Genomic DNA, 24,495 nt, shown 5'->3' with positions numbered 1-24,495 from the left:
GTGATTACAAAGGGCAACTGAAAAATGTTCTCCATTTAAATCCAGTGTGCATGAACAATTCTCCTCCCCCCACATTAAACTGGAAAAGGCTTCTTGTTTTAAAGCCAGAAGTTTAAACACCAACCTGTTGGCCTCTTGGGCAAAAACTATCTAAACAAACATACTTTGCTAGCTGGGCAAAAAGCAAAAGGTGGCTCTTAAGTGGGTACAGAATACCAAATTTAGATCTGGTCTAAGAAAGTGTAAATCCTCGTATTACACAAGGCTTGAATCTGGTCTCAAATGTCCAGCGAATTCCCTTCTTTCATCAAATAACTATAAGAATGATTAGTCTGCTACTCCCCACCCAAATGGTAAGGTTATTACAGATTATGTAAAATGCAATACCTCCTCTCATTGTTATTTTTGTTTGAGAGACTTGAGCTTTTCAGATTTAACACGGAGGAGACTGCATATGGAGAAGCTCACAACTCCAAATATCTATCCAAAATGAGCGGTAAAATATATCTATTGATATCCTGGAATATCAATATGGTTTGAGTGTATATAAATATGTAGATCTCATCACTGAAGGGTAAATTTTTGACCTAGTGAAAGCTACATGCCAACCAGTAGTAGTGAAAAATGCTTCCACAATGTTGTATCTCAGAACAATGCAGAACCTTTAGCGGACAAGGATCAAGACAAAAATTTAATTTCAATATGAAAATGTATTGATCAGTTTCTCACATATGCCAAAACTGTATAAATCATTATCTCTCTGACTCAACCAAATAATGTTGACATTAGAGCTGGGTCATCCTAGAAACTCACTTTCAAGAACTTAGTGGAAGTTACCCAGGAACTTACCAGCAGAATAACAGTCAGAAATCCATCAAATCTATTGCTTGGGTACGATATGTATCTTTTAAATCCCATTGCCAGTATTTTCAGCAGCATTTCCAGCAGATAGTACAGGATAAAAAAACAATTTATAGCCTAAAAGGTGTAAAATGAAGACCATCCTTAGAATTAAGCTTTGAGAAGCAACAGCAACCACATAAGACATTGATACTTCTTACCCCCAAGAAGTAGTCATCCCGTTCAGAAAGCTGCTTATCTGCATCCATTACCAAGATGACCTGGAAAAACAAAAAACCTCTGGTGAATCAACAGTTGGCTGCTGTACCCTAGAGAGCAAAAATGCACCACATCAAATCAAGACTAGCTCCCCGCCCTGGCCCTGAGATAGTAGGGCACTTTAAACACTAGGGAAAAAAAATACAATTGCTTATTCACGTCTCTGTGCCTCAGCTTCTCCATCTGTAAAATGGGGGCAATGATATTGATCTCCTTTGTAAAGCACTTTGAGATCTACTAATTAGAAGTACTATGCAAGAGCTAGTTATTATTATACTCTGCAGACTCCTTTCCAAACAGAGAAATTATTCCTTAGTTTTAAATATTCTGGGCAAGATTAAACAATGCATAATAGAGACCTCTACACAACGTGGTGGTAGGAATGCAGAGTAATGTACAAAACTAAATCCTGTTCTGTTTCTGATGCAAAAATCAATACTTACACAGATAGAAACAATGTTTGCTAGTGCTACAACATTCCCTAAGTAGCCAAAGAAGTGATGGCCAAAAGCAAACTGCACTTTCTGCAGAAAAGGAGACTGGTACTCTGGTGTGGGAGGATGCTGAAAAGAGAAGAACAGTCATTTTTGAGATTCAGAGTCTAAATCCTTTGTTAGAAGGAGTAGGGAGAAAGGCCCAATTTAAGAGAAAAATAAAGTATAAACTCAGCCCCAGTGTAAGCAGGGAGCAAAACTCCACTGAGCTCAAATTTCAGAGACATTGCATACATTTATGGCAGGACTGAATTTGTTCCTAAAACCCAGTCTATACATAAAGTTGTATCAGTTTAACTAAAGATGTGATTTTTTAAACCAGTTCAGTCATATTGGTGCCAAAAACCATGTGTATGCTGTTATTTTGGTTTAGGAAAAGTTTGTTTTGATTTACTTTATGTTGATTAGGAATCTGTTTAATCTAAACCAAAATAAGCTCACCTTAAACCGAAATACGAGTGTCCAGACAAGGGTTTGCACCAGAGTTTATAATGAGTTTTTGAAACCAGTTTAAGTTAAAATCAATGCAGCTGGGTGCAGACAAGCTTTAAGACTGTATGTTTCACTGGCAGCCCAGTAAAACTTTGACTTCATTCAAGAATTGGGAGGCAAGACTTCTATTGAAGAAGGCTTTGACATCGTCCTCCAAAAGATAAACATATGGGGACAATGAATTGCCTTAAAATGGGACTCTGTCATGGTGGTAAAACCTTTTAAATGCCTCACACATTTCATCACAAACCTATTTACCATGTGTGTTTTTTGTTAGTTCCCCTACGTATTTCTAATGATCAAAAATGGTGCACCATTTGCTCATCTTCTTGTTAATCCTCCCTGGAAACAATAATTATAAATTTGCAGTATTGTTCCTTTCTAGTGTATTTATTGGTCTAGAGACCAACTGCTGAGGAGACTGAATAAATGCTCTTTGATGTAATGCTACTGACAGATTATTTTTTTAAAATGTGAAATGGTTTAATTCTTCTAGCACTGTCCAGTCACTTAAACATAAAGTTTATACGTGGTAGTTTACATTTCCCCAAAAGTTTGTTTGTAAGTTAGCTGTTCTCTCTTATAAGTGCTGGAAATGCAAAGTCTCTCTCCAACTCATCTTCCATTTGCTTATTACTAATCATATCTTCTAATATAGGAAAATTTACACCCATTTTGCTTAGTCGAATCACTTAAGAATTCCAAAGATAAGAAGTATTACAAACATTTTTGTTTGGCTTTTATTTGGATATGTTTTTTGGGGGGGGATGCATTTAATGTTTTAAAAGTGGCCATCTGACTGAAAATCAATGGAATCTGCCACTATAAAAACCATTTACGAATAACACAGTGAACACACCATGTAATCGATGACTCTTCACCGCTCCATATATATGTACTGTCTGCTCAATTTCATGTCTTCATAGCCAAAGCTTGCTATTTACTGTTCTGCAGAACTGCACAGATTAACAGTGCTATATAAATAATGGTCATGCACATACCTGTTTAACAGGATCTTTGTCGAGTTCATCAAAGAGTTTCTGAAACAGGGCAGCTGACAGTATGCCATGAGGGCATGACCGAACTGTCTTTACATACAAGAGAAACACAAATCAACATCTGTGTTTAATAGATCTGCAGGGAGGGCAGATGCCTGAAGACTATATCAGTACTCAGGGAGGCAGCAGGCTACAGTAGGCAAGGCACTGGATTAGGAGCAGTGGTGGATTAGCCACTGCGCCCATGCCCAGGGGCTCTGGCCACCAAGTAGGTGGGGAAGAGGAAGCTCCCAAGCGCAACCCCGCTCCACAGCAGCAGCTACGAGATGGAGAAATCTCCACTCCAGCGGCCCCCAACCCCGTCCCTGGAAGCAGCCACAGGATGGGGGAAGCCTCCTCCTGCCCCCATTGGCCTCCAACCTGGTCCCTGACAGAAGCCCCAAGATGTTGGAATCTCCCCACCCCAGCAGCCCCTGACCCAGTCCCCGGCAGACGCTGCAGGGCAGTGGGAGAAGTCCCCGCCCCCCAGCGTCTCCCCCCCCCATCCCTGTCAGAAGCTGCAGGGCAGTAGGGCAAGCCCCCATGCCCAACCTGCTCTCCAGCAGTAGTGCCGGGCGGGCAGGAAGGAGAAGCCCTAGCACCCCGACCCTGGTCCCCTGCAGAAGCGCGGGGAGGTGTGGGGGTGGCAGAAGAAGCCCCAGCACCCAGACCCCCGCTGCGGCCCTGAGACTGGAGGAGCTCTCATTCCCTGCTGCAGTCCCCATGCCATGGCATGAGGACAGAGCTTCTCTGGTCTTGGGGCCACAGGGCGGGGGGGCGGGAGGGTGGGGGGGAGAAAGGAGCAAAAGGGGTTGCGGGACTGCAGTGAGGAGGGCAGAAGGGGTGGGGCTATTGGCGGGGCCACAGGCAGAAGAGGAGTGGAGCCGCAGACAGAAGGGGTAGGGAGGGGCCCCCCACTGAGGGGTGAATTAATTATGACAACAGGAGAGCTCTCTCCCTTTGGCGTAGAGCGGCTACACTAGAGATCTTACAGTGGTGCAGCTACACTGGTACAGCTGTGCCGCTGTAAGCTCTCTAGTATAGACATAGCCTTAGACCAGTAGTTCTCAACCTGCAACCTGCTTGCGACCCAACCAGCACACAGCTGTGCAGCCCATGTGACATCCTCAGGGCCATACAGGTAGAGTATATATTGTTTGGATGCATCCCACATAACACACAGAGAGCTGCATATGCAGCCCGCAATGGTAAACAGGTTGAGAACCACTGCCTTCAACTCTGAACTTTCAAAACACAGGTGTCTAAAACACTTAACCAATAGTGTGATTGACTTTGATGCTGACCTCCCATTTGAATGAGTTGGTTGACTATGGATACCTTCTGTTCTATATTCCCCCACGTACTCCTGCTCTGAGTAACTGAGACTAGAATGGACAACCAAGGGAAACAAAATATATATACTTTTTTTTTTAAAACAACCTCCATTTCATTTCATTGTGCCATCTGGCTCCTGCTGCTCTTTAACTAAACCTACTTCAAGAGTCTTTAATTTGGTTTTATGTAGAGTTTAATACACATATGTTCATATACAACGTACTTTCCTAAGATGTCACATGCAATACCTGTTGCAAGAGTGTGTCCCTAGAAAAGGCTGTGACACTGACAGAAAAGCCAACTTGGTATGACCCATTACATTTCAATGCCTCTTGTTAAACTGTTATCAAGACAATCTACTTGTATGTGAATTTCAAAGAGATGTACTAAACCGGCAATCATTAGCCCATTCATTTGTAGTAATGGGAATCAAGGGTAGATGCTAAGTGTACTTGTTTATCTATATATTGTAAGAAATTTAACAAAGTCACCAGATTAGCTTGTAGAGGCTACTTCCCTTTCATGTCTTACTTGCTTTATATTATGCATGTGGATGGTTTAGTTTAACCTTAAGATCAAAGATGTAAGATACAGCAGATTAACTATGCTATATATCTTTTAACTATGCAAAAGAAAAATGCTGCTTTTAACCATCCTAATTTAAATGAAACAAGCACAGAAAGAGTTTCCTTACCTTGTCAAATCTTTTTTTTTTTTTTAAACTTTCCCTTTATTTGTTTAGTAGTTTACGTGTAACACAATACTGTACTGTATTTACTTTTTTTTTTTGGTCTCTACTGCTGCCTGATTGCGTAACTCTAGTTCCAAATGAGGCCTGTGGCTGACCTGTCAGTTCATAACTCTGGAGTTCATAACACTAAGGTTTTACTATACTGCAGGAAACTAATAATATTATCTATATTGTCTTCAACTGAATTATCTATGCTATGATGAAGTACCAGCTAATTGCCTTAATTGAATGAAATATGTAACTAGTTTACCTGTGTATGCCTATGGAATAGAAGATTAGCTACAAAGCAACAATCTGCACTGCCTAGTCTATCTTGGGAGGTCTTGCTGTGACGAGAGGCTCGCCTGCCATCTCAGATCTGCTTAAAACTTCAACATGGAAGGTCTAAGCCAAGGGTCTCAAACTCAAATGACCACAAGGGCCACATGAGGACTAGTGCATTGGCCTGAGGGCCACATCACTGACACCCCACCCCTGCTGACCCCAGCCCCGCCCCCACTCCACCCCTTCTATGAGGCCCCGCCCCTGCCCTGCCTCTTCCCACCCCTTCCTGTCCCCCTTTTTCAACCTCTTCCCTAAAGTCCCCACCCCAACTCTGCCCCCTACCTGCCCCCAGGGGGTGCAGGTGGTGTGCAGGGTATGGCAGGGGCTAAGGGCAGGGAGTTGGGATGTGAGATGCAGGAGGAGTGAGGGGTGCGGCAGGGGGCTCAGGGCAGGGAGTACAAGAGGTGTGCAGGGTGCAGCAGGGCGCTCAGGGCAGGGAGTACAGGAGGTGTGCAGGGTGCAGCAGGGGGCTCAGGGCAGGGAGTTGGAGTAGAGGGTGCAGGAGGGGTTCAGGGTGCAGGCTCCGGCCCGGCGCCACTTACCGAGAGCGGCTCCAGGGTGGCAGCGGTGCACACCGGAGCCAGGGAAGGTTCCCTTCCTGCCCTGGCCCAGCTCCACTCTGCTCCGCTCCAGGAAGCGGCCAGAACCACATCCCTGGGGGTGGGGGGAGAAGCTCCATGTGCTGCTCTTGCCGCTCCTCCAGGTACCTCCCCCGAAGCTCCCATTGGCCGCAGTTCCCTGTTCCTGACCAATGGGAGATGGGGGGGGTGCCTGGAAGCAACAGCAACACACAGAGAGCCCTCTGCCCCTCCCGCCCCCCGACAGGGTCCGCAGGGACATGGTTCTGGCCACTTCAGGGAGCGGCGCGGGGCTCGTGGCGCCACGGGGGGCAATCCCACCAGCCAGATCCGGCCCATGGGCTGTAGTTTGCCCACCCCTGGCCTGGAGGTAGGCAGAGGGGTGGATGCGGCCCACAGGCCGCGTGTTTGAGATCCTTGGTCTCAGCCATAAGACTGAGGGTCTCCAGGTTTACCCTGGAATTCTCATGGAAGAACTTGAACAGACTATTCCTGGACTGCCTATTGGACTATAACCCTCTAAATTGATTCCAGAAAGACTTTTACAACTCAGCAGCCTCACCATCTCTGGTATGAAACTGACCTAAGGACTTTACATATATCTGTATGTATATTGATCTTTTAACCACTGCAACTCTCTTCTTTCTTTTTCCTTTTATTTTTAAACCTTTAGTCTTTTAGTTACTAAAGGACTGGCATTTGCGTGAATACTGGATAAGATCTGAGACTCATACTGACCTGGGGATAAGTGTCCCGTCCTTTGGGATTGGTGAACATCACATAGGGCGAATCAGGCTTTCAGTAAACCCTCACTATATTAGACTTGCCTGTCTAAATGGGGACCAAGGGCTGGACTTCTTAAAGGGGACTGTATACAGCTTCTTGTTAACCAATGTGGTGTTACAGAAACTGTTTTGTTACTGGCTTGGTGAATCTAATTATAGAATAAACCACCAGTTCTGGGGATTGTCTGCCCTATTCCTTGCAGTCTGCCCATTCTCAGCATGGCCCATCCAGGCACCCAGTCACAAAAGCATTACCAGGTAACATTGTTAAGGATGTTGTGACAATGCCTGTGACAGAATACATGCACTGCTGGTTTGTTAAGACCATCACTGGATCAGAGTTTACGTCTTCCACTCTTAAAAAATGGCGTTTGAACTGTGACAGAAGTCAGGCCTTTACAGAGTAGATTTTCAACTTCATTGCTTAAACTTAAGCCTCCAACAAGCCTTACTAATGCCAAAAAGGAGCTAACTATGGGCATGCTATCACCTATAGTTTAGCCCTGGTTCTCCTTAGGGCATTTCAAATGCTAGAAGAAAATACTGTAGAAAGCCATGTTCTAGCACATCTAGGTTTGCTCTTCTCCTAGAGCTAAAATGTGCTTTGAGGCATTCAAATGAGCAAGTCTGACACTAGGACAGTGTCATTACTTTCACTGACCCATCATTATCTTTCACTGACCTTTGCTTTCTCTGTCCCTTCACATGGGAGACACAACACTAACTCCTCCCTCCCTGCCCACTATGCTGAAGAGTGCGTAACTGTAAAGGAGCGGACTCACCCCTGCGGCACCTCCTGCTGGTCGTCCTTGGGAATTAGCTCTTTTCCAGACTGGAGCGCCCTCTGCAGGCCGGTGATCTGCACAGCTCTGGCCCCCGTGTCCCTCACAGACCCTGGTGCCCCTTTCTCTGGGGTTCTGCCACCTGGCAGTACCCCCACACTCTGCCTCTGGGTCTCCCCTTCCTGGGGAACCCCCAACCCACTATCCCTACCTTGCCTCAGTCTGGGCTACTGCCAGTCATCACCAAGCCCCCGCTTCCTGGGGCAGACTGCAGTGTAAAGACCACTCATCATAGGAAAGGGAGTTCAGACCTGTTGCCTTCCTCTAACTCCCAGTACCTCTATGGGCCTTGGACCAGGCCCTACAGCCTGGGGAGTTGCCAGCCTGGAGCATCCCTGCTCAGCCTTCTCCTTCCCCAGCACTGCACCACCCTCAGTATCCTGTCAGGCAGCAGCCAGGCCCTGCTCTCTCCCAGACTGGAGAGAGACTCCTTGGGCCTCTGGCTCACAGCCTTTTTATACTGGCCAGCTCGGGCCTGACTGGGGCGTGGCCCAGCTGCTTCCCCAATCAGCCATCCCCAGCCACAGCCCTCTCCAGGGCTGCTTTTAACCCCTTCTGTTTTAGGAGCAGTGTAGCCACCCCGCTGCAGTAACCCTAACATCTGGTCATGGCTTCAGAGAAGATTTGAGAGCCACATTACACTGAGAATCATCTGCTCAACTGGTCTAGTTACCATTTTTACACAGCTGCCCTTTTCCATTATAAAATCCTAAAAAACTGATATTATAAGACAGGGTTTTAAAAAAAGAATTTGCAACAAAAATGTTTAATGAAAACAAAATAGACCAATACTAAGAAGTGACTGAATGGCTCTGGGGGGATATAATGAGAAATGACACCTTCTACCCTCAGTCACTGGTTCAAATAGAGTTTGCCAGTAGTGACCAAAAGTTGTTTTTATCAGACAGCTGCTCACTAACCTATTAGAGAAATGAGTCTGGTGGTCCAAGACCAGCTGAGAGCAGGCTGGACCGTTTCCACAACACCATTCAGAGTTTCAGCAAGAAGGCCAAGAAATAAATGGTCTTGCAGCCTGACCTGACCTCTGCTCTCACACTCAGAGGGGATTCCGATATTGGCAGGGCAGTGGGAAGAAGCTTCTGTTGATGTGACCATTCTCAGACCTGCTCTGTGGTTAAACAGAAGACTTCAGTCTCCAGGGCTATCAGGCCAGAATCTTTAACAAGCACAGACATGAATGTAATCAAACAAAATCAGATTCCTACCCTCAAGATGGCTTGCTTGCAGCAAAAATCCATTTCAACTTTTTGAAGCACTTGTAGTAAGGTATTAGCATTGACACACAATCTGTTTAAAAATAAAATTAAAAAAAAAAAAAGACAATTAACTCTGACAGACATCCTGAAACATAATCTGTCTCTCCTGCCTCTCATGAAGGCACCATCAAACTGCTGCTCTTAACTCCAGCCCAGTGCTTATTTGTTAAAGCAATTACAACAGATATGGAAGATTAGGTGTGAAAGCAAGAACCAGCTTCCATCCTCCCCCACCTGTAATACAGACACAAATGAGAGCCTCAGAACTGTGTTTAAATGATATGGCTATAATATAATAGGGGGCAGGAGAGGAGGCAGCAGGAAAAACAACCCATTAAATAAACAGATGGAGCAGTAACAGACACAACTGGAGGAAAAATATTGCTCTCTTCCCTGACAGCAACATCCACTGTGGCATTCTTCACTTACTCATTTGTACTGACAGGACACTCTTTCAGGGAGCACAGGACTTCGAATGCAGCCCGGATTCCTAAACGTCTCCTCAAGAGCGAGGACTGAACCGATTTCTATACAGTGAAAACAACACAGAGGAGAGAAGTTACCTTTCAGTAGCTATTACAGAGGCAACTATGTAGCTGAAGTGAAGAGTGGCCCGAGTCATAGCCCATATCAAACCAAAGCAAACTGCAAGCCTCAACAAGAGCCATTTCAGTTCAGTTAAGGGTTTCAGGAAGGGCAGGTCACCCACTCTCTGCCAATTCCCCCACCACTAGCCACCAGCAGTCTATCTACAGGGTCCAACTGTATATTTGCTCTGCAGTTGAAAGAGTAACTTTAAAAAGTTTCAGAGGCTGAGATCAGTGGAGTCCAAGAGAAGACATATTGTTAGGAGAGAGTAAGACGACATACGAGTCCTGCTATTGCTAGGAGAGAGCAAGAAGACAGGGTACAGAGGAGAAGAATGCCACCCAATCTCCCTACAGGACCAAGACCTCTGGCCAGAAAACACACTGGCCTTCTGCCATCCCCAGAAATCATGGATGGTTTTGGAAATTTCCTACCCCCTCTTCCTTGGGATAGGGCAGTAAAAGTAAAAGGGAGAGAAAATGGGGGACCGTCTGAGTTCACATAAAAATCCAGGGCCTGATTTTCAAGCCCTGGCCTCCATTAGTGTGAGCACACTTTTGGAGGAACTAACCCCAGAATGTGCAGGTGATGAGTGGTATTAGAGTATCCAAAAGCATAAATGTGCACCACCATCCATGTAGAAGAGCAGGGTCAGTTAAGATCCCACAAAAAGCAGGCCCCCAGCCATTTTTGTCTTATCTGTACTTTTTTACATAAGACTTTTTCATACGAGTGACCATCACGGTCAGTGCGTGCATCTCTCCACTATCTTTCTGCAGGCCAAACTGCGACAGGTGGGGAGTGGTGAGCAGGAAAGGAATATGCATGGTATTTCCCCACTTTTTGTATCTGTCACATTCACAGACCCCCTTCCCACACGGAAAGTCCAAGATTGCACCCCAAAGAGCGCACATTGCCTCCAAAGGGGTGTGGGAGCCTGGGAGCAATATCCCCTCTGTACAAGTTCCTGGAGTGAGCGGGGTATCGCAGGGAGTATACTGCACTCCACAAGGGGCAAAGAAGCAGAAACATTCCCACTGTGCACTTCTGAGCTCCAGGAAGAATTCAGCAGGGCTATGTCTAAATTATAGGATTGTGCCTATGGGAGGAGCGATCATGATCTGAGGAAGAAATATCGAGGAAGCATGGGCAATACAATGGCCCACTCAACCCCTCATATAAAGAGGCACTCACCTTACATGGGAGCTCCTCCTGCAGTTATAAAGAAAAATAACTGAGAGGGTGGGTAGGGGAAAGAGGAAGCAGAATGAATGCTGTGGGAGATTCCAAGAACTGATCTTAGTCACTTCCAGCCTGTGATTTCTTATTCATTCTTCCTTCTCCTCAACCCCACAGTGCCCACTTAGAGTATTCTTAATTAATGGCCTAGAATTGGCAGCCTCTTTCCCCCTAAAAGAGTAATATACATCAAAATACAATAAATCAGTCCCAGGAAAAGCTCTTCTATGGTAACGAAAGCAAGAACCCAGGTTAATTCAGAGACACTGGAAAACCCATCTTCCAAGATCTATGCTCAAGAAGGTGGTGGTAGCAGTTTTAAATAGGGCTGTAGATTAATCGCAGCTAACTCACGCGATTAACTCAAAAAAATTAATTGCGATTCATCGCAGTTTTAAATCGCACTGTTAAATAATAGAATGCCAATTGAAATTTATTAAAGATTTTGGATGCTTTTCTACATTTTAATATATATTGTATTCTGTGTTGCACCTGAAATCAAAGTGTGTATTATTTTTTATTACAAATATTTTCACTGTAAAAATGATAAAAGGAATAATATTTTTCAATTCACCTCATATGAGTACTGTAGTGCAATCTCTGTCACGAAAGAACTTACAAATGTAAATTTTTTTTTGTTACATAACTGCACTCAAAAACAAAACAATGTAAAACTTCAGAGCCTACAAGTCCACTAAGTCCTACCTCTTATTCAGCCAATCACTAAAACAAACAAGTTTGTTTACATTTACAGGAGATAATGCTGCCCTCTTCTTACTTACGAAGTCATCAGAAAGTGAGAACAGGCATATTTGCATGGCACTTCTGTAGCTGGCACTGCAAGGTACTTATGTGCCAGATATGATAAAGATTCGTATACCCCTTCATATTTTGGGTACCATTCCAGAGGACATGCTTCCATGCTGATTACGACCGTTAAAAAAAAAAATAACGCGTTAATTAAATTTGTGACTGAACTCCTTGGGGGAGAATTGTATGTCCCCTGCTCGGTTTTATCCACATCCTGCCATATATTTCATGTTACAGCAGTCTCAGATGATGACCCAGCATGTGCTGTTCATTTTAAGAACACTTTCACTTCAGATTTCACAAAATGCAAAGAAGGTACCAATGTGAGATTTCTAAAAATAGCTACAGCACTTGACCCAAGGTTTAAGAATCTGAAGTGCCTTCCAAAATCTCAGCAGGATGAGGTGTGGAGCATGCTTTCAGAAGTCGTAAAAGAGCAACATTTTGATGCAGAAACTACAGAACCCGAACCACCAAAAAAGAAAATCAACTTTCTGCTGGTGGCATCTGACTCAGATAATGAAAATCAACATGCGTCGGTCCACACTGTTTTGGACTGTCATCGCGCACAACCCATCATCAGCATGGATGCATGTCCCCTGGAATGGTGGTTGAAGCATGAAGGGACATATGAATCTTTAGTGCATCTGACACGTAAAAATCTTGCAACATCAGATGACATTGTAAAGAAGAAGTAGGCACCATTGTCTCCTGCAAATGTAAACAAAACTTGTTTGTCTGAGTGATTGGCTAAACAAGAAGTAGGACTGAGTGGACTTGCAGGCTCTGAAGTGTTACATTGTTTTATTCTTGAATGCAGGTTTTTTGTACATAATTCTACATTTGTAAGTTCAACTTTCATGACTGCACCACAGTACTTGTATTAGGTGAATTTTTTTTACAGTACAAGTACTTGTAATAAAAATAAATATAAAATGAGCACTGTATACTTTGTATTGTGTTGTAATTGAAATCAATATATTTGAAAATGTAGAAAACATCCAAAAATATTTAAATTAATGGTATTCTATTATTAACGGTGCGATTAATCGCGATTAATTTTTTTAATCGCTTGACAGCCCTAGTTTTAAGATAAGGTAAGAACTTCTCTCTCCAATGTCACCAGTGTTGAACAGTCCCAAGACTACCTACATTGCAAATCAGGCATCCTCACTTACTGTTGAAAGTTATTCAGCTGGAAAGGCAATGAGTGTAAAAACCCATGTACAATCCTGTTTGAGGGAGAGCCTTTCCCAATTCCTCTCACAGACTCACTCTTACCCTTAGCTCTCTCTCAGCCTACCAAGAACCAGATGTGGTACAATGTGCAAGAGACTCAAAAATCAGGGACACTAACATGTCAAATGCTGTGGGATTCATTCCTTTATAGTGTTAACCTCTTCCTGTATCCACCGTTTCAGGATTTTTCATTTCTGAAGTAGCACTCATAGCACTTCCTGCTGAAGCGATCCAAGCTCACCTCCACTGGAGGGCAACAGTGACACACATAAGGTAAAGCTCATCTGGGCAGGAGACAAAGCATGCTCAGCGGTCAGTCCAAGACTGTGCAACGAACTCCCCCAGGAGCTAAGGACCATTACAAGTCTCACTATCTCCTGCTCCATGGGCAAGGCATGTTTCTTTGACCTGCCTTCTCCAATATAAACACTGAGCAGCATGTACATTTTAAAGCAAACCAAAACAAAGCACTACACTGAACACACAACTCTCTCCTAGAGGAGAGGATAAGAGAGAACAATCCCCACGTTGCTTAATGCACTACTGAAAGGTACTCAGGTACTATGGGGCAGAGGAGTTAAAGTGTACAACTGATTCTTTATATGTCATAGACTCCTTTTATTTGAATTTAAGTATCCATGGATATATCTGCAGCTCAGGCAGTAACTTGCTTTAACACCTCCCCCACCCAAATGAATAAATGGTAGCAAAGGGGGAATGAAGATTCAGCAACAAGCCAAAGTAATGTCTCCTTCTAATTTACTGGCTAGTCACTTCCACAGAACTCAAGTTCTGCAGCAAGTTCAGTGGTTTGCACTTTAAAAAATTACAGCACATGCCACAATACGGTCTAAGCATAAAATAAAAATGAAACAGAGAGAAAAGGTTCTTTTTACAGGCAGAAGTTATAGCAACACGATTTGTAGCGAGGACCAGTCACCACTTCTGACTTGAGGATTTCACATGCTGTACCATGCAGGAGGAATATATAACAGTGATTTTTTTATTATTGTTATTTTTATCTATTAAAATAGCACCTAAATGCCCCAACCGAGAGATGGGACCTATTGTGCTAGGTACCATAAACAGTAATACACCTAGGCCTGAGCCACATAGTTTTGTTCTGATATAGCTATTTTGGTTGGGGTGTAGATTTTTTACAATAGTTAAATCAGTACAAATTCTAGTGCAAGAACACAATTAAACTGGGTTATAGCTTACTCCACTTCCCATACAGGAAGAAGGTATACTAGTATAAACGCCTTTATACTATTGTAACTGTGTCCCCAATCAAAGAGGTTGTGCCGCTTTGACAATACAAGGTAATTTCAAACTCCACTCCCATGCATTTCAGACTTAGAGTTATCTTGAGAAGCTGTATGTTTATGGCTCACCAATAGCGTGATTAGCACATATCAGCACACAAAAAAGGCATGTTTTACTCACCAGAAGGTATCCTCGAAACTGATTGTATATTATCGCTGTCAGCAAGTTCATCAGAAACAAGTTTCCTTAAAGAAAAGAAATACATATAGTGAGATCCGCTGGACATTTAGTTCACTTTCTTTGAATCATGTCATGTTTGCCTGACTAAGCCACACAATGAATAATTTGGACCTAGACAGAGTCATTTTTGGTGAAATAACAGTCCTATAGAATTCGAATATTGCTAACTCATAAAACAGAACCTACAACAACACTTTTACAATAGCCACTAAGAGAGAAATCAAACTTAACATTTCTATAGTTCACTCAAGTATATTCCTTAAGTAATAAGCAGAGCTATAACAGGAAGTCAGGTTTTAAAACAGAAGTATTTGTAAATGCAGAAACTAATGAAGACTTTTCAACTGAATAGAACTTTACATCTTAAAACTTTGATAGAAAAAAATAAGAATTAAATTACAACGTTTGTGTATGTTGCACAGTAAACTGGTAAAGTGAATCTAAAATTCAACACAATTAGCTTCCTCACAACAAATATCTGATTCTTGCCCTCCCCACCAGCCCAACTAATACAATTTGCCAATAGTTTGTATGTATGGTTCTACATAAGTTTGAACTAACAACTGGTCATGGACTAACCTACCTAAAAATGAGTAAAATTGCTGTAAACATCTTTCATGAAAACTATACTTCAAGATACTTCAGAGAGGTAAATAAAACTGCAGCGTTTAAGTAAAAAGAAACACAAAGAAAGACTATTGTGGTTATAAATCCCAGAAAAAAATTAAAACAACAGCTTTTCCAAACTCCAATTCTAAGGTTCCTCTGTCAAGGTGTGGTAAAATGATTAACGAGTAACTTAGCACTCTACAGGCTAGTCTACACTAGAAGTGCTGCAGCTGTGCCACTGTAGCATGTCTGGTGAAGATGCTCTTTGCCGATGGGAGAGCTCTAATAAAAATCACCTCCACGAGAGACGTTAGCTATGTCAGCGGGAGAAGTTCTCATGCCGATATAGCGCTGTCCATATCAGCACTTAGCTCAATGTAACTTATGTCACTTATTCACACCGCTGAGCGACATAAGTTATACCAACATAAGTGGTAGTGTGTACAAACCCGAAGTTACTGAAGAGAACAGGTGACTTACCCAACACAGTGAAGAGTATGAAGAAGATAGAATAGGCTCGATTCTTAGAATATGCAGGAATCATCACTGTATAAAAGTTTTAAAACAACTGGGAGTTAGTAACGTTGTGTCTGAAAGAAACAAACACTTAAAATCCTGATCTAGTATCGGTGGAGACCAAGGGACAGATTATCTGGGGTAAATGTCATAGCTTAAATCAATGAAATTATGACAGTTTAAATTGTTTCAATGGGGGCAGAAGTTGGAGAAATCTTTAAAGGCTTTAAAGAGTTAAAAAGGACACAAATTTGGAGCAGTCCATGCAGTTTCCTCACTAACTGCAGAAGGAGCCATTATACGGAAGAATAGTAAGAATATTTAGGATCATTTGATAGTGGTCAGGCAGTAAATTAAGGAGAGCAATGGAATCCATTCCATCAACTATTTTATATTGTTAATAGGAGAGAGGAGAGGAGAATGACTTTGGAATGGATTGCTCACCGTCAGGGTTATTTGCAGTAGTCAGCAGCACCAGCAGTGAAGTCAGTGAATCTGGCAAATTGTGAAAATATCCCACCCATTCCTTGTCCTGCTGCTTATCCTAGACACAGAGATCCATATTTTTACCAAAGCAACACTAAGGTGTCAACAAGCCTCTGTCTTGCCAGGGAAAATCAGTTAAGAATCACTCAAGAACACTTTTCTTGATACAATACAGACAGCCAAGTCTACCAAGAGAGCTGTGAGAGTAGTGTAGAAAACGTAGGCAACTTATATGCAAGGTTCTAATACAATCAAATCAGTTATGCTGCTGTAGCGCCTTCAGGCAGACATCTGACTGATTAACAATCATTAAAACATAACAAAGAACAGTTAAAAACAAGCAAGATGTAGAAGTGTTAATACAGGATTTAGGTCTTCCTAAAGGCTATGGACATGGGAGGGAAGACAGGTAGGTAGGTAGGTAGGTCTGTCTGTCTGTCTGTGTCTCTGTCTGTCTGTGTCTCTGTCTGTCTGTGTCTCTGTCTGTCTGTGTCTCTGTCTGTCTGTGTCTCTGTCTGTCTGTGTCTCTGTCTCTCTCTATATATATATATACACACACACACACACACGGCCCTGTTTCCATGTTGTGATTTTAGGGCCTTTACTACACTAGCCTTTCTGTTCCTACTTTAAAATTCTCACCTGTGCTAATACCAGCACAACTTTATCAACTGTAACACTGGAAGCTCCTGCATGGATAAGGCTGCTGGCATTTTTACCACCATGTCAGCCAGGATAGCTATAAACAGAACTAGGCAAAGGGATAAAAAAAAATGCAGTAGGGAGGTTAGTGTAGTCACAGCTCAGAAATAAAGACAAAGTTCAGTTTTGGAGACATAGCATTTAGAGATGGAGAAAGAAGAGACTGTAAAACTGGTTTGGAAATGACCTTCCAATGCATTCTTAAATATATAGTACAGTAATCATTAGACTGAGTACATTTTGTAATTCAGTTTCTAAAACCAACCCTCCTGTAAGAGATTATAAATCCATCCCAAGAGTTCTGGCAAAGAAGGCTGGGGAACGGGTTTCTCTGGCTTAGTCATACAACCAACATATGCAACAGCCACTCAGGCCAGAAAAAACAATATTGGGATTTGTCACAGCATAACTGTTAATTATTAGTTACCTTTGATCGAGCAAACAGCAGCATACCAAACATGGTAAAGAGACACAAGTGAACAGCTAGCAGCAGAACAACGCTATCGGAGAGAAAATATATATGTCGACATCAGTTTTTTGCTAAAACACAAGAGGATGCAGTCCTAAACGAAAACAATGTTTTTAAAAAAAGCTAGAGCAAAGCAGTTAAACAAATCATACAGGCCTTATTCGGAACAGCATCCCAATTCAGGACCCGTAAGCATGTGTCATTGACTTTAATCAAAACTGACTGCAGGACTGAAGTCAATGGGACTTAAGTATGCATCTAAATGCTTTCCAAAATCAGGGTCATAGTCTTCTGTCACCGAATTATGAGGATTGTTTCTATAGCATTAGGCCTTATGACCTCCTTTGGCAAAAATATATAGTCTTAGTGGGTTTGTATAGATCTTTGATTCTAAGATTAATATGCCCTGTCTGAATCAAAGAGATGTGACGGGATATAGCAAAGTCTATATACCATACACACGCATGTGCAGGAACAAGTCTCTTTAAAAAAGCATCATGCCGTTTGATTGCACCCCTTACTTTGTTTTCTAGTTAAAGGCTTCTAATAAGAACATACAAATCAATATCTGTACTGATAATGCTCCCCCAAGAATGAAAATACTGAAGTAAAGCACCCTGCAATAAATGCATCGAAGGAGAAGATAGCCTAATGGTTTGAGTTCATAATAGAATTCCCTATGTTCTACTCACAGCTCTGAAACAGATTCTCTCAGGGGTCCTGGACAAGACACTTAACCAGTTGATGTCTGATTCCCCTAATGCAAGGGGGTTATGAGGATTAATGTACATAGTTGTGACGCATGGCTAGAAAAGGTTAAACATCCTGCAAAATAAATAACCCTCAAAAGACATGTGGGGAGATAATGTTTGTGTTTTTGTGTATTTACATATGTATGAGTAGGGTCAACAATGTAATCAACAGTCCCTGTCTATGCTGTATTCTGATATCATTTAAATGAATTGTAAACATGGGATGTCTCGGTATTCATCTCTCTTTGAAAAGCACTGTGAATGATGGAGGAACAAGCAAATGGCCTTATGTTAATTCATATAGCTAAGTACTGGTGATGGACCTCCTTCAAAGTCATCCTAATTACCTTTTGTTCCCCGAAGAACTCCCAACTTGTCAAAGAGGACATGAAATTGTATAAAAGATCCTTGGGTCCTGATTCTGTCATCTCAGATCTCCATAAGCTTCTTCAGGGGAAGTTTAAGTTGCAAGATTGAGGTCCCAGTTATGCTGGTACGCCCTGAATATGAGATTTGGACATTGGACGATGACCCATGAACTGAATTCTAAAGGAACTCTTTGCAACTACAAAGCTCACCATCTCTGCTGTGAATCTGAACCTCAATGAGTTGAACTCATGTCTGTATGTATACTGATCTTTTAACCATACTCTCTCTCTTTTGTTTTTTAGTAAATTTTAGTTTAGTTAATAGGAATTGGCTGTAGCATGTATTTGGGTAAGATCTGAAACATTCATTAACCTAGGAGGTAATGTGTCCAGTACTTTGGGATTGGTAGAACCTTTTCTTTTATATGATGAAATAAGATTTACAGAAATTTTCATTATATTTGACGTGGGTACCTGGATGGAGACCAGAGGCTGGATCACTTTAAGGGAACTGTGTTGTTTGGACTTCTGAGTAACCCGTAAGGTAATAAAGAAGCTGTTTTATGCTGGCTTGGTAAATCTAAGTATTGGAATAGCCACCAGCTTTATGGGGATTGTCTGTCCCATTCTTTCCATTTCCCTCTAATTGAGTGACCACAGCTGGCTCCCCACTAGGACCCCAGTCACAATAGTACTTTCAGTATAAAAAGATCTGTATGAGTACCAAGTATTATATAAAAGTGTGAGAGACAAACACATTCACATGCACAAATCATCACTACTGCTACTTGTTTTATAGGCACCACATGCTTGCTGGCAAGACTTAAAATAGACAAGTGATCTGATACTGAGAAGTGATCATACCCACAACTCTCAGGATAAGGTACACAATCACCAGGCCTCAAGCTCCCAGAAAGGAAGTGAAACTTTGAGAACCTTTGGCCATTGTGATGGGAAGCATAGTAACATGCATATTTAAAACAAGCAACCAACCTAACGAACCCTAAAAGCCTACCAAAACAAAACACTCCACTGCTCATGCCTCTCCCCCAGGAAGAGGAAGAGAAAACAAACAACACATGACAGTTGCAGATTTAGGCCTTGTCTACACTACAAAATTAAGGCGACCTAAGATGGGTCGACGTACAACCACTGCAGTAATTACTGCAATGGTTCATGTCCACTCTACACCCCCTCTGTTGGTGGTGCATGTCTTCACTAGGAGCGCTTCCATCGACTTAACTGTGTGGGGCATTGTGGGGCACTGAAAGCTGGAGCACACACACACACCCTTGCCAGGGTAGAAGGTTCCAACTATGACCCCCATGCAGGGCTGACAGCTGGGACTGTTAACCCTGGGGTAAGGGGGCTCCAGCTGTAAGCCATGTGTGGGGCTGATAGCCAACAGGCAAAGTAAGTAACACAGTGTCTACACAGACACTGTGTCACCCTAACTACATCAACCTAAGCACTACGCCCCTCGCGGAGGTAGAGCTATTAGGTCGGTGTAGTGGGTGACTTAAATCAGCGGGAGCAACGTTGTAGTCTAGACACCTACAGAGTTAGGTCGACCTAACTCTGTAGTGTAGACCAACCCCTAGTCACATAACTTAATGCACTACTGGAAGGCACTCAAATACTACGTTGATAAGCGCAGTATGAGAAACTATACAGAACAGAATTAGCTCACCTCACCACTTGGGTAACATTTAAGTTACTGCATAGATAATTTTCCCAGCTATAGGTAGGCCACAGCCTGCTCCTGTAAGGGATTTTCTTTCATCCGCTCAGTGGCTAATCATTTACCTAGCTGGTCTCTCTCAACATAGAACCTGTCCAGACTCCACACTCCCAGAATAATGAGACTACCTAAAAAGCATGTTCAGGTACAAGGCTGCAACAGATCTGAGGGAAATTACTGTGCTGTTACCTACCTTGCCATTTCTGGCAGAGTGCTGTTGATGCATTTTAATGTCTTTTTCATCATAGAGGAGTTCTGAAGGAGAAAGAAGGGCCGGAGAATTCGTCTTATTCTTATAGTCTGTGAAAATAAAATAGTGGATTTGGTATTGAGCCCTACGAAGTTTCACACAGCAGACACCACTAATTTTTTAGGCATTTTTGTCAGAAAAGATGAAGAAAAAGATGGGTTTCCAGAAATAATGACACTTCATAAAAGGAATTTTTATTATGCAACAGCTAAACCCAGTCCAAAGTTCAGACAATAACTGAAGGCGATTAGAATACTTTGTACTTCTAAAGCCCCTTGTACACAAGGATCTCAGTTTGTTTTACAAACACTCATGAATTAGTCTTCCATCATCTTGCAAGGCACCTATTGATCATTCGTTTCATTTTACAGCCAGGTAAACTGAGGCTCACAAAGGTTAAGGGTGGAATTTTCAAAGCAGCTAATACATAACCTGCTCCAGGACACAGAGTGAATCAGTGGCTGCTATTACCCTGGATTTTTGACTCAGTCCCTTGTTCTAACCATTAGTTGTCAAACCCTTACCAAGTATATGATTTTACAAAGCTTTATTCTGCAAGCAAAAGGCAACTTGTATTGCACACAGGGGAAAGCAACTTACAAAAATCTAGTGTTTTTTTTAAATCAGCCTTTATGTAAATATTTTTTTAAACAAATTCTTTAATTTTTTTAAAGTGATCCTCAAAAGGGAAAATAGTTTTGTCATTTGATTTTTTTTATTATATATGAACACAGTAACTTTTCATGCTGTATTTATCTTTTACTTCTGCTTCCCCTCTCCCCTACAGACCTTTTTTAGGTTAGAAATATAAAGTCTTTACTTCTCTGATTTTGCTGAAGGACTCCTTAGGCCACTGAAAAATCATCAGGATCACTACAAGGATGAGGGATGGAGGTAAACGTACCATTTTAGACACACATGGTTTTCTTTAGTTTACAGACAGTTGGGTCCAGGATTTGTACATTAGGGTGCATCGGGTTTTCCCAAAAAGCTTTTCTATACACAAAAACTATACCATTTTAACTATACCTATATAGTGAAAGTAGTACAAGCCCACCACCACCGAAGATTGGATGCAGCTATATTGGTATAAAGGAGCTTATCCCAGTATAGCTCATTCCCATAAAAGGAGGAGAATAGGTTATAATACGATAGAGCACTACTGTGCAGATTTAACTCTTTCAGTAGAAAAATCACAAAATGTACAAAAACTATGTACAGACCAGGCCTAAATATTAACAATGGTTTGGATTTAGAAGCAGTTGCTAGCCAATATAGAGACTAACTTGCATTAACTTGATGCAGCAACAAAACAAGACATTTACCTCATTCCCTCAACCAGGGTTTTGGTCTGATGCCTTTTTTGTTGTTATTATTATTGTATTTAAACCTGCTTCAAAAGTATGCAGCATTGGTACCAGCATATTAGCAAGACAAGGTGGATGAGGTAATATCTTTTATTGGATCAACTTCTGTTGGTGAGACACACAGAGCTCTTCTTCAGGTCTGGGAAACGTACTCCGAGGCTATGTCTACACTACGCAGATTTTAGCAACATAGCTGTGCCATTAAAAGACGCACAGTGTAGCTGCTGTTTGTCAGTAGGAGAGCGCTCTCCTGCCGACAAAGCGTTGTTCACACCAGCGCTTGTCATCAACTTTTGTCTTTCGGGGTGGTGGTATTTTTTTAACACCTCTGAACAACAAAAGTTTTGTCTCTCACTTTCCAGTGTATACAAAGCCTGAGTGCCACAGCTAAATACAAAGTGGAACAGATTGTTTAGCATAAGTAGTTAACACGTATTTCAAGGGTCCATTCAAGATGAAGTGACCCGTTAACACCCCTGTCACAGGAGGGGACGGGGGGGGGGGGGGGGGGGGGGGGGGGCTGTTAGTGGGTTACAGATTGTTGTAATAAGTCATAATTCCAGTGTCTTTATTAAGTCCATTAAAAGAACGAGGAGCACTTGTGGCACCTTAGAGACTAACAAATTTATTTGAGCCTAAGCTTTTGAGGGCTAAAGCCCACTTCATCAGATGCATGCAGTGGAAAATACAGTAGGAAGATATATATACAGAGAACATGAAAAAATGGAGGTTGCCATACCAACTCTAACGAGAGTAATCAATTAAGGTGAGCTATTATCAGCAGGAAGAAAAAAACTTTTTGTAGTGATAATCAGGATGGCCCATTTCAAACAGTTGACAAGAAGGCTGAGTAACAGTAGAGAGAAAATTAATTTCTAGTGTCTAGCAAAGTTATGAATTTAAGCTCCCAAGCTTGTCTTTTGAAAGTGTTGTGCAAGTTTCCTCTGAAGATGGGGTTTGATGAGTCAGATATAGAACTCACACACAAAAAATGATAAAGGACAAAAAACACTATCACCCACGGGTGAACACTCTTCACAGAACGATTACTCCATATCTGAACTCTCAATCCTCATCCTCAAAGTAAACTTGCACAACATCTTCAAAAGAAGAGCTTTCATTCATAACTTTGCTAGACACTAGAAATCACAAACTTAATAAACACATTGGATTTATAGTTTACTATAACAATCTGTAACCCACTAATCCCCTCTTTTTTAGTCCTATGATTGCAGCTAACTGGCACTTCACCTTGGTCTCTTACAATATGGGTAAACTATTTATGCTAAACAATCTGTTCCATCATGTATTTAGCTGTGACATTCTGATTACCTTTCCCAGACCTGAAGAAGAGCTCTGTGTAGCTCAAAAGCTTATCTCTTTCATGAAGAGAAATTGGTCCAATAGAAGATATTACTTCACCCACCTTGTCTCTCAGGTAAAACATAAAAAAAGAAGCTAGCTGGGACAGCAGAACACTCCTGCTTCATATGCAAGTTCAGCTGTCATGTCCATTCAACATTAAAAATTCTTTCTTTGCCACTGCACCAGTATCCTAGTCACTAAAATATGCATTACAAAATTGTGAGGCTAACAGTTTGACACTAACAGTGCCAACTGCATTCAACCCCTGGCTACTCCTGCAAATGACCTGAAGCAAGGTTTACATGCTTTGCTGGGGGTGGGTGAGTCGTGTTTGACAATGGCTTTGGCACAGGAATCTGCATTAACACAAAATGCAAAACTCCAACCTCATTCTCTTCCTGTACATTTGAATATTTTGTAATCACTGATTGATGATGATTCAGTGCGAGTGACTTACAGCCAGGGGAGCTGTTGCACAGTGGAGGAAGATGAGTGAAAAGCTAGGTTACTATCATTAGGATATGTGTGTTTAGAAGCATATCACAAGATTTTTGATCATATTGCTCTTGTAAAGTCACATGGTTAAAATGACTGCAACTCCCTCTGAAAACGCAAGATTTGGCACTATATTTATCTCGACATTTTGAAATGGAGGGCTGGCCATGGGCAGCTACCCTCCGTAAATCCTACACAGTTAAATCCAATGGAAAATTCTGTCCTCTCCCTCCTGCAAAATGAAATTTCTGCTAATGGCCAGATTCTTTTCTATTCCATTCAAATTATCACAAAGACTACTTATATTGGCAAAGCTTTATTTAATTTTACAGAAAGCATTACATCCTTTATTGAGAAACTCAAATTAAGAGTCCCTAAAGACTAGCTTTGCTACAGCAGGTGTTTCCTAATGTCTCATTATGCTCACTCCAGCAGCAAACACAAGACAATAAAAGCAAGACTCCCCACCCTGCACTGAAATTTTTAGGCACCACACAGTCCAGGCCCTCCTAACTGCCTTCCCTGCAGTAATTCCCTCCCTGCCACAAGCCTGCTGATAGTTTGGGGAGGGATGGAGGTAACAACAATTCTTACCTCTGTACAAGAAAAGCTCAGTGACACAGTCCAGTCGATAAGGGAAACCACCAGTGTCAGGATATAAGCCAGCAGCCATTTCGTTTTCCGAAATTCTTCCCAACCAATTAAATAACTCTGGAAGGCAAACAAAATTTAAACATCTGTTAAACCATAACAAGTTGAGTAGGGGCTAAACTGAAAAGGAAACTGATCCAAATACACTGTCAAAGATGTGTTATTTTTAAGGGTATGTCTACACTGGCAGAGTTACAGTGCCGCTCAGAGAGCACTGAAGGGAAACTGCTGTTGCGTGTTAATGCTGTCAGCTGCCTGCACAACAGCAAGTTCACACTTGCGGTGCTTGCAGCAGTATTCGGAGCGGT

At 42.1% G+C, this 24,495-nt stretch overlaps 1 protein-coding gene across 3 annotated transcripts in view; it reads right to left on the bottom strand.

Annotated features, from left to right (window-relative positions):
- The window catches only part of TPCN2 (two pore segment channel 2), a 58,634-nt gene that overhangs the window by 21,333 nt on the left and 12,806 nt on the right, over positions 1 to 24,495 (bottom strand). For 2 of the 3 annotated variants that reach the window (XM_048854333.2, XM_048854335.2), the window contains exons 5-16: positions 24,131 to 24,247; positions 20,253 to 20,359; positions 17,157 to 17,229; positions 15,986 to 16,085; positions 15,506 to 15,571; positions 14,357 to 14,421; positions 9,464 to 9,561; positions 8,984 to 9,065; positions 3,107 to 3,193; positions 1,563 to 1,682; positions 1,062 to 1,121; positions 850 to 978 (exon numbers count right to left, since the gene is read on the bottom strand). In XM_048854333.2, the coding sequence (XP_048710290.2) occupies positions 850 to 978; positions 1,062 to 1,121; positions 1,563 to 1,682; positions 3,107 to 3,193; positions 8,984 to 9,065; positions 9,464 to 9,561; positions 14,357 to 14,421; positions 15,506 to 15,571; positions 15,986 to 16,085; positions 17,157 to 17,229; positions 20,253 to 20,359; positions 24,131 to 24,247 (1,104 nt within the window). The remainder of the gene's footprint in view (positions 1 to 849; positions 979 to 1,061; positions 1,122 to 1,562; positions 1,683 to 3,106; positions 3,194 to 8,983; positions 9,066 to 9,463; positions 9,562 to 14,356; positions 14,422 to 15,505; positions 15,572 to 15,985; positions 16,086 to 17,156; positions 17,230 to 20,252; positions 20,360 to 24,130; positions 24,248 to 24,495) is intronic. The other variant, XM_048854334.2, reaches the window with a different exon arrangement.

Source organism: Caretta caretta, chromosome 6 (assembly GCF_965140235.1).
Source record: "Caretta caretta isolate rCarCar2 chromosome 6, rCarCar1.hap1, whole genome shotgun sequence".
Taxonomy (NCBI): Eukaryota; Metazoa; Chordata; order Testudines; family Cheloniidae; genus Caretta; species Caretta caretta.
The sequence above is the reverse complement of the archived record's forward strand: the minus strand, read 5'-3'. Positions and strand labels throughout refer to the sequence as shown.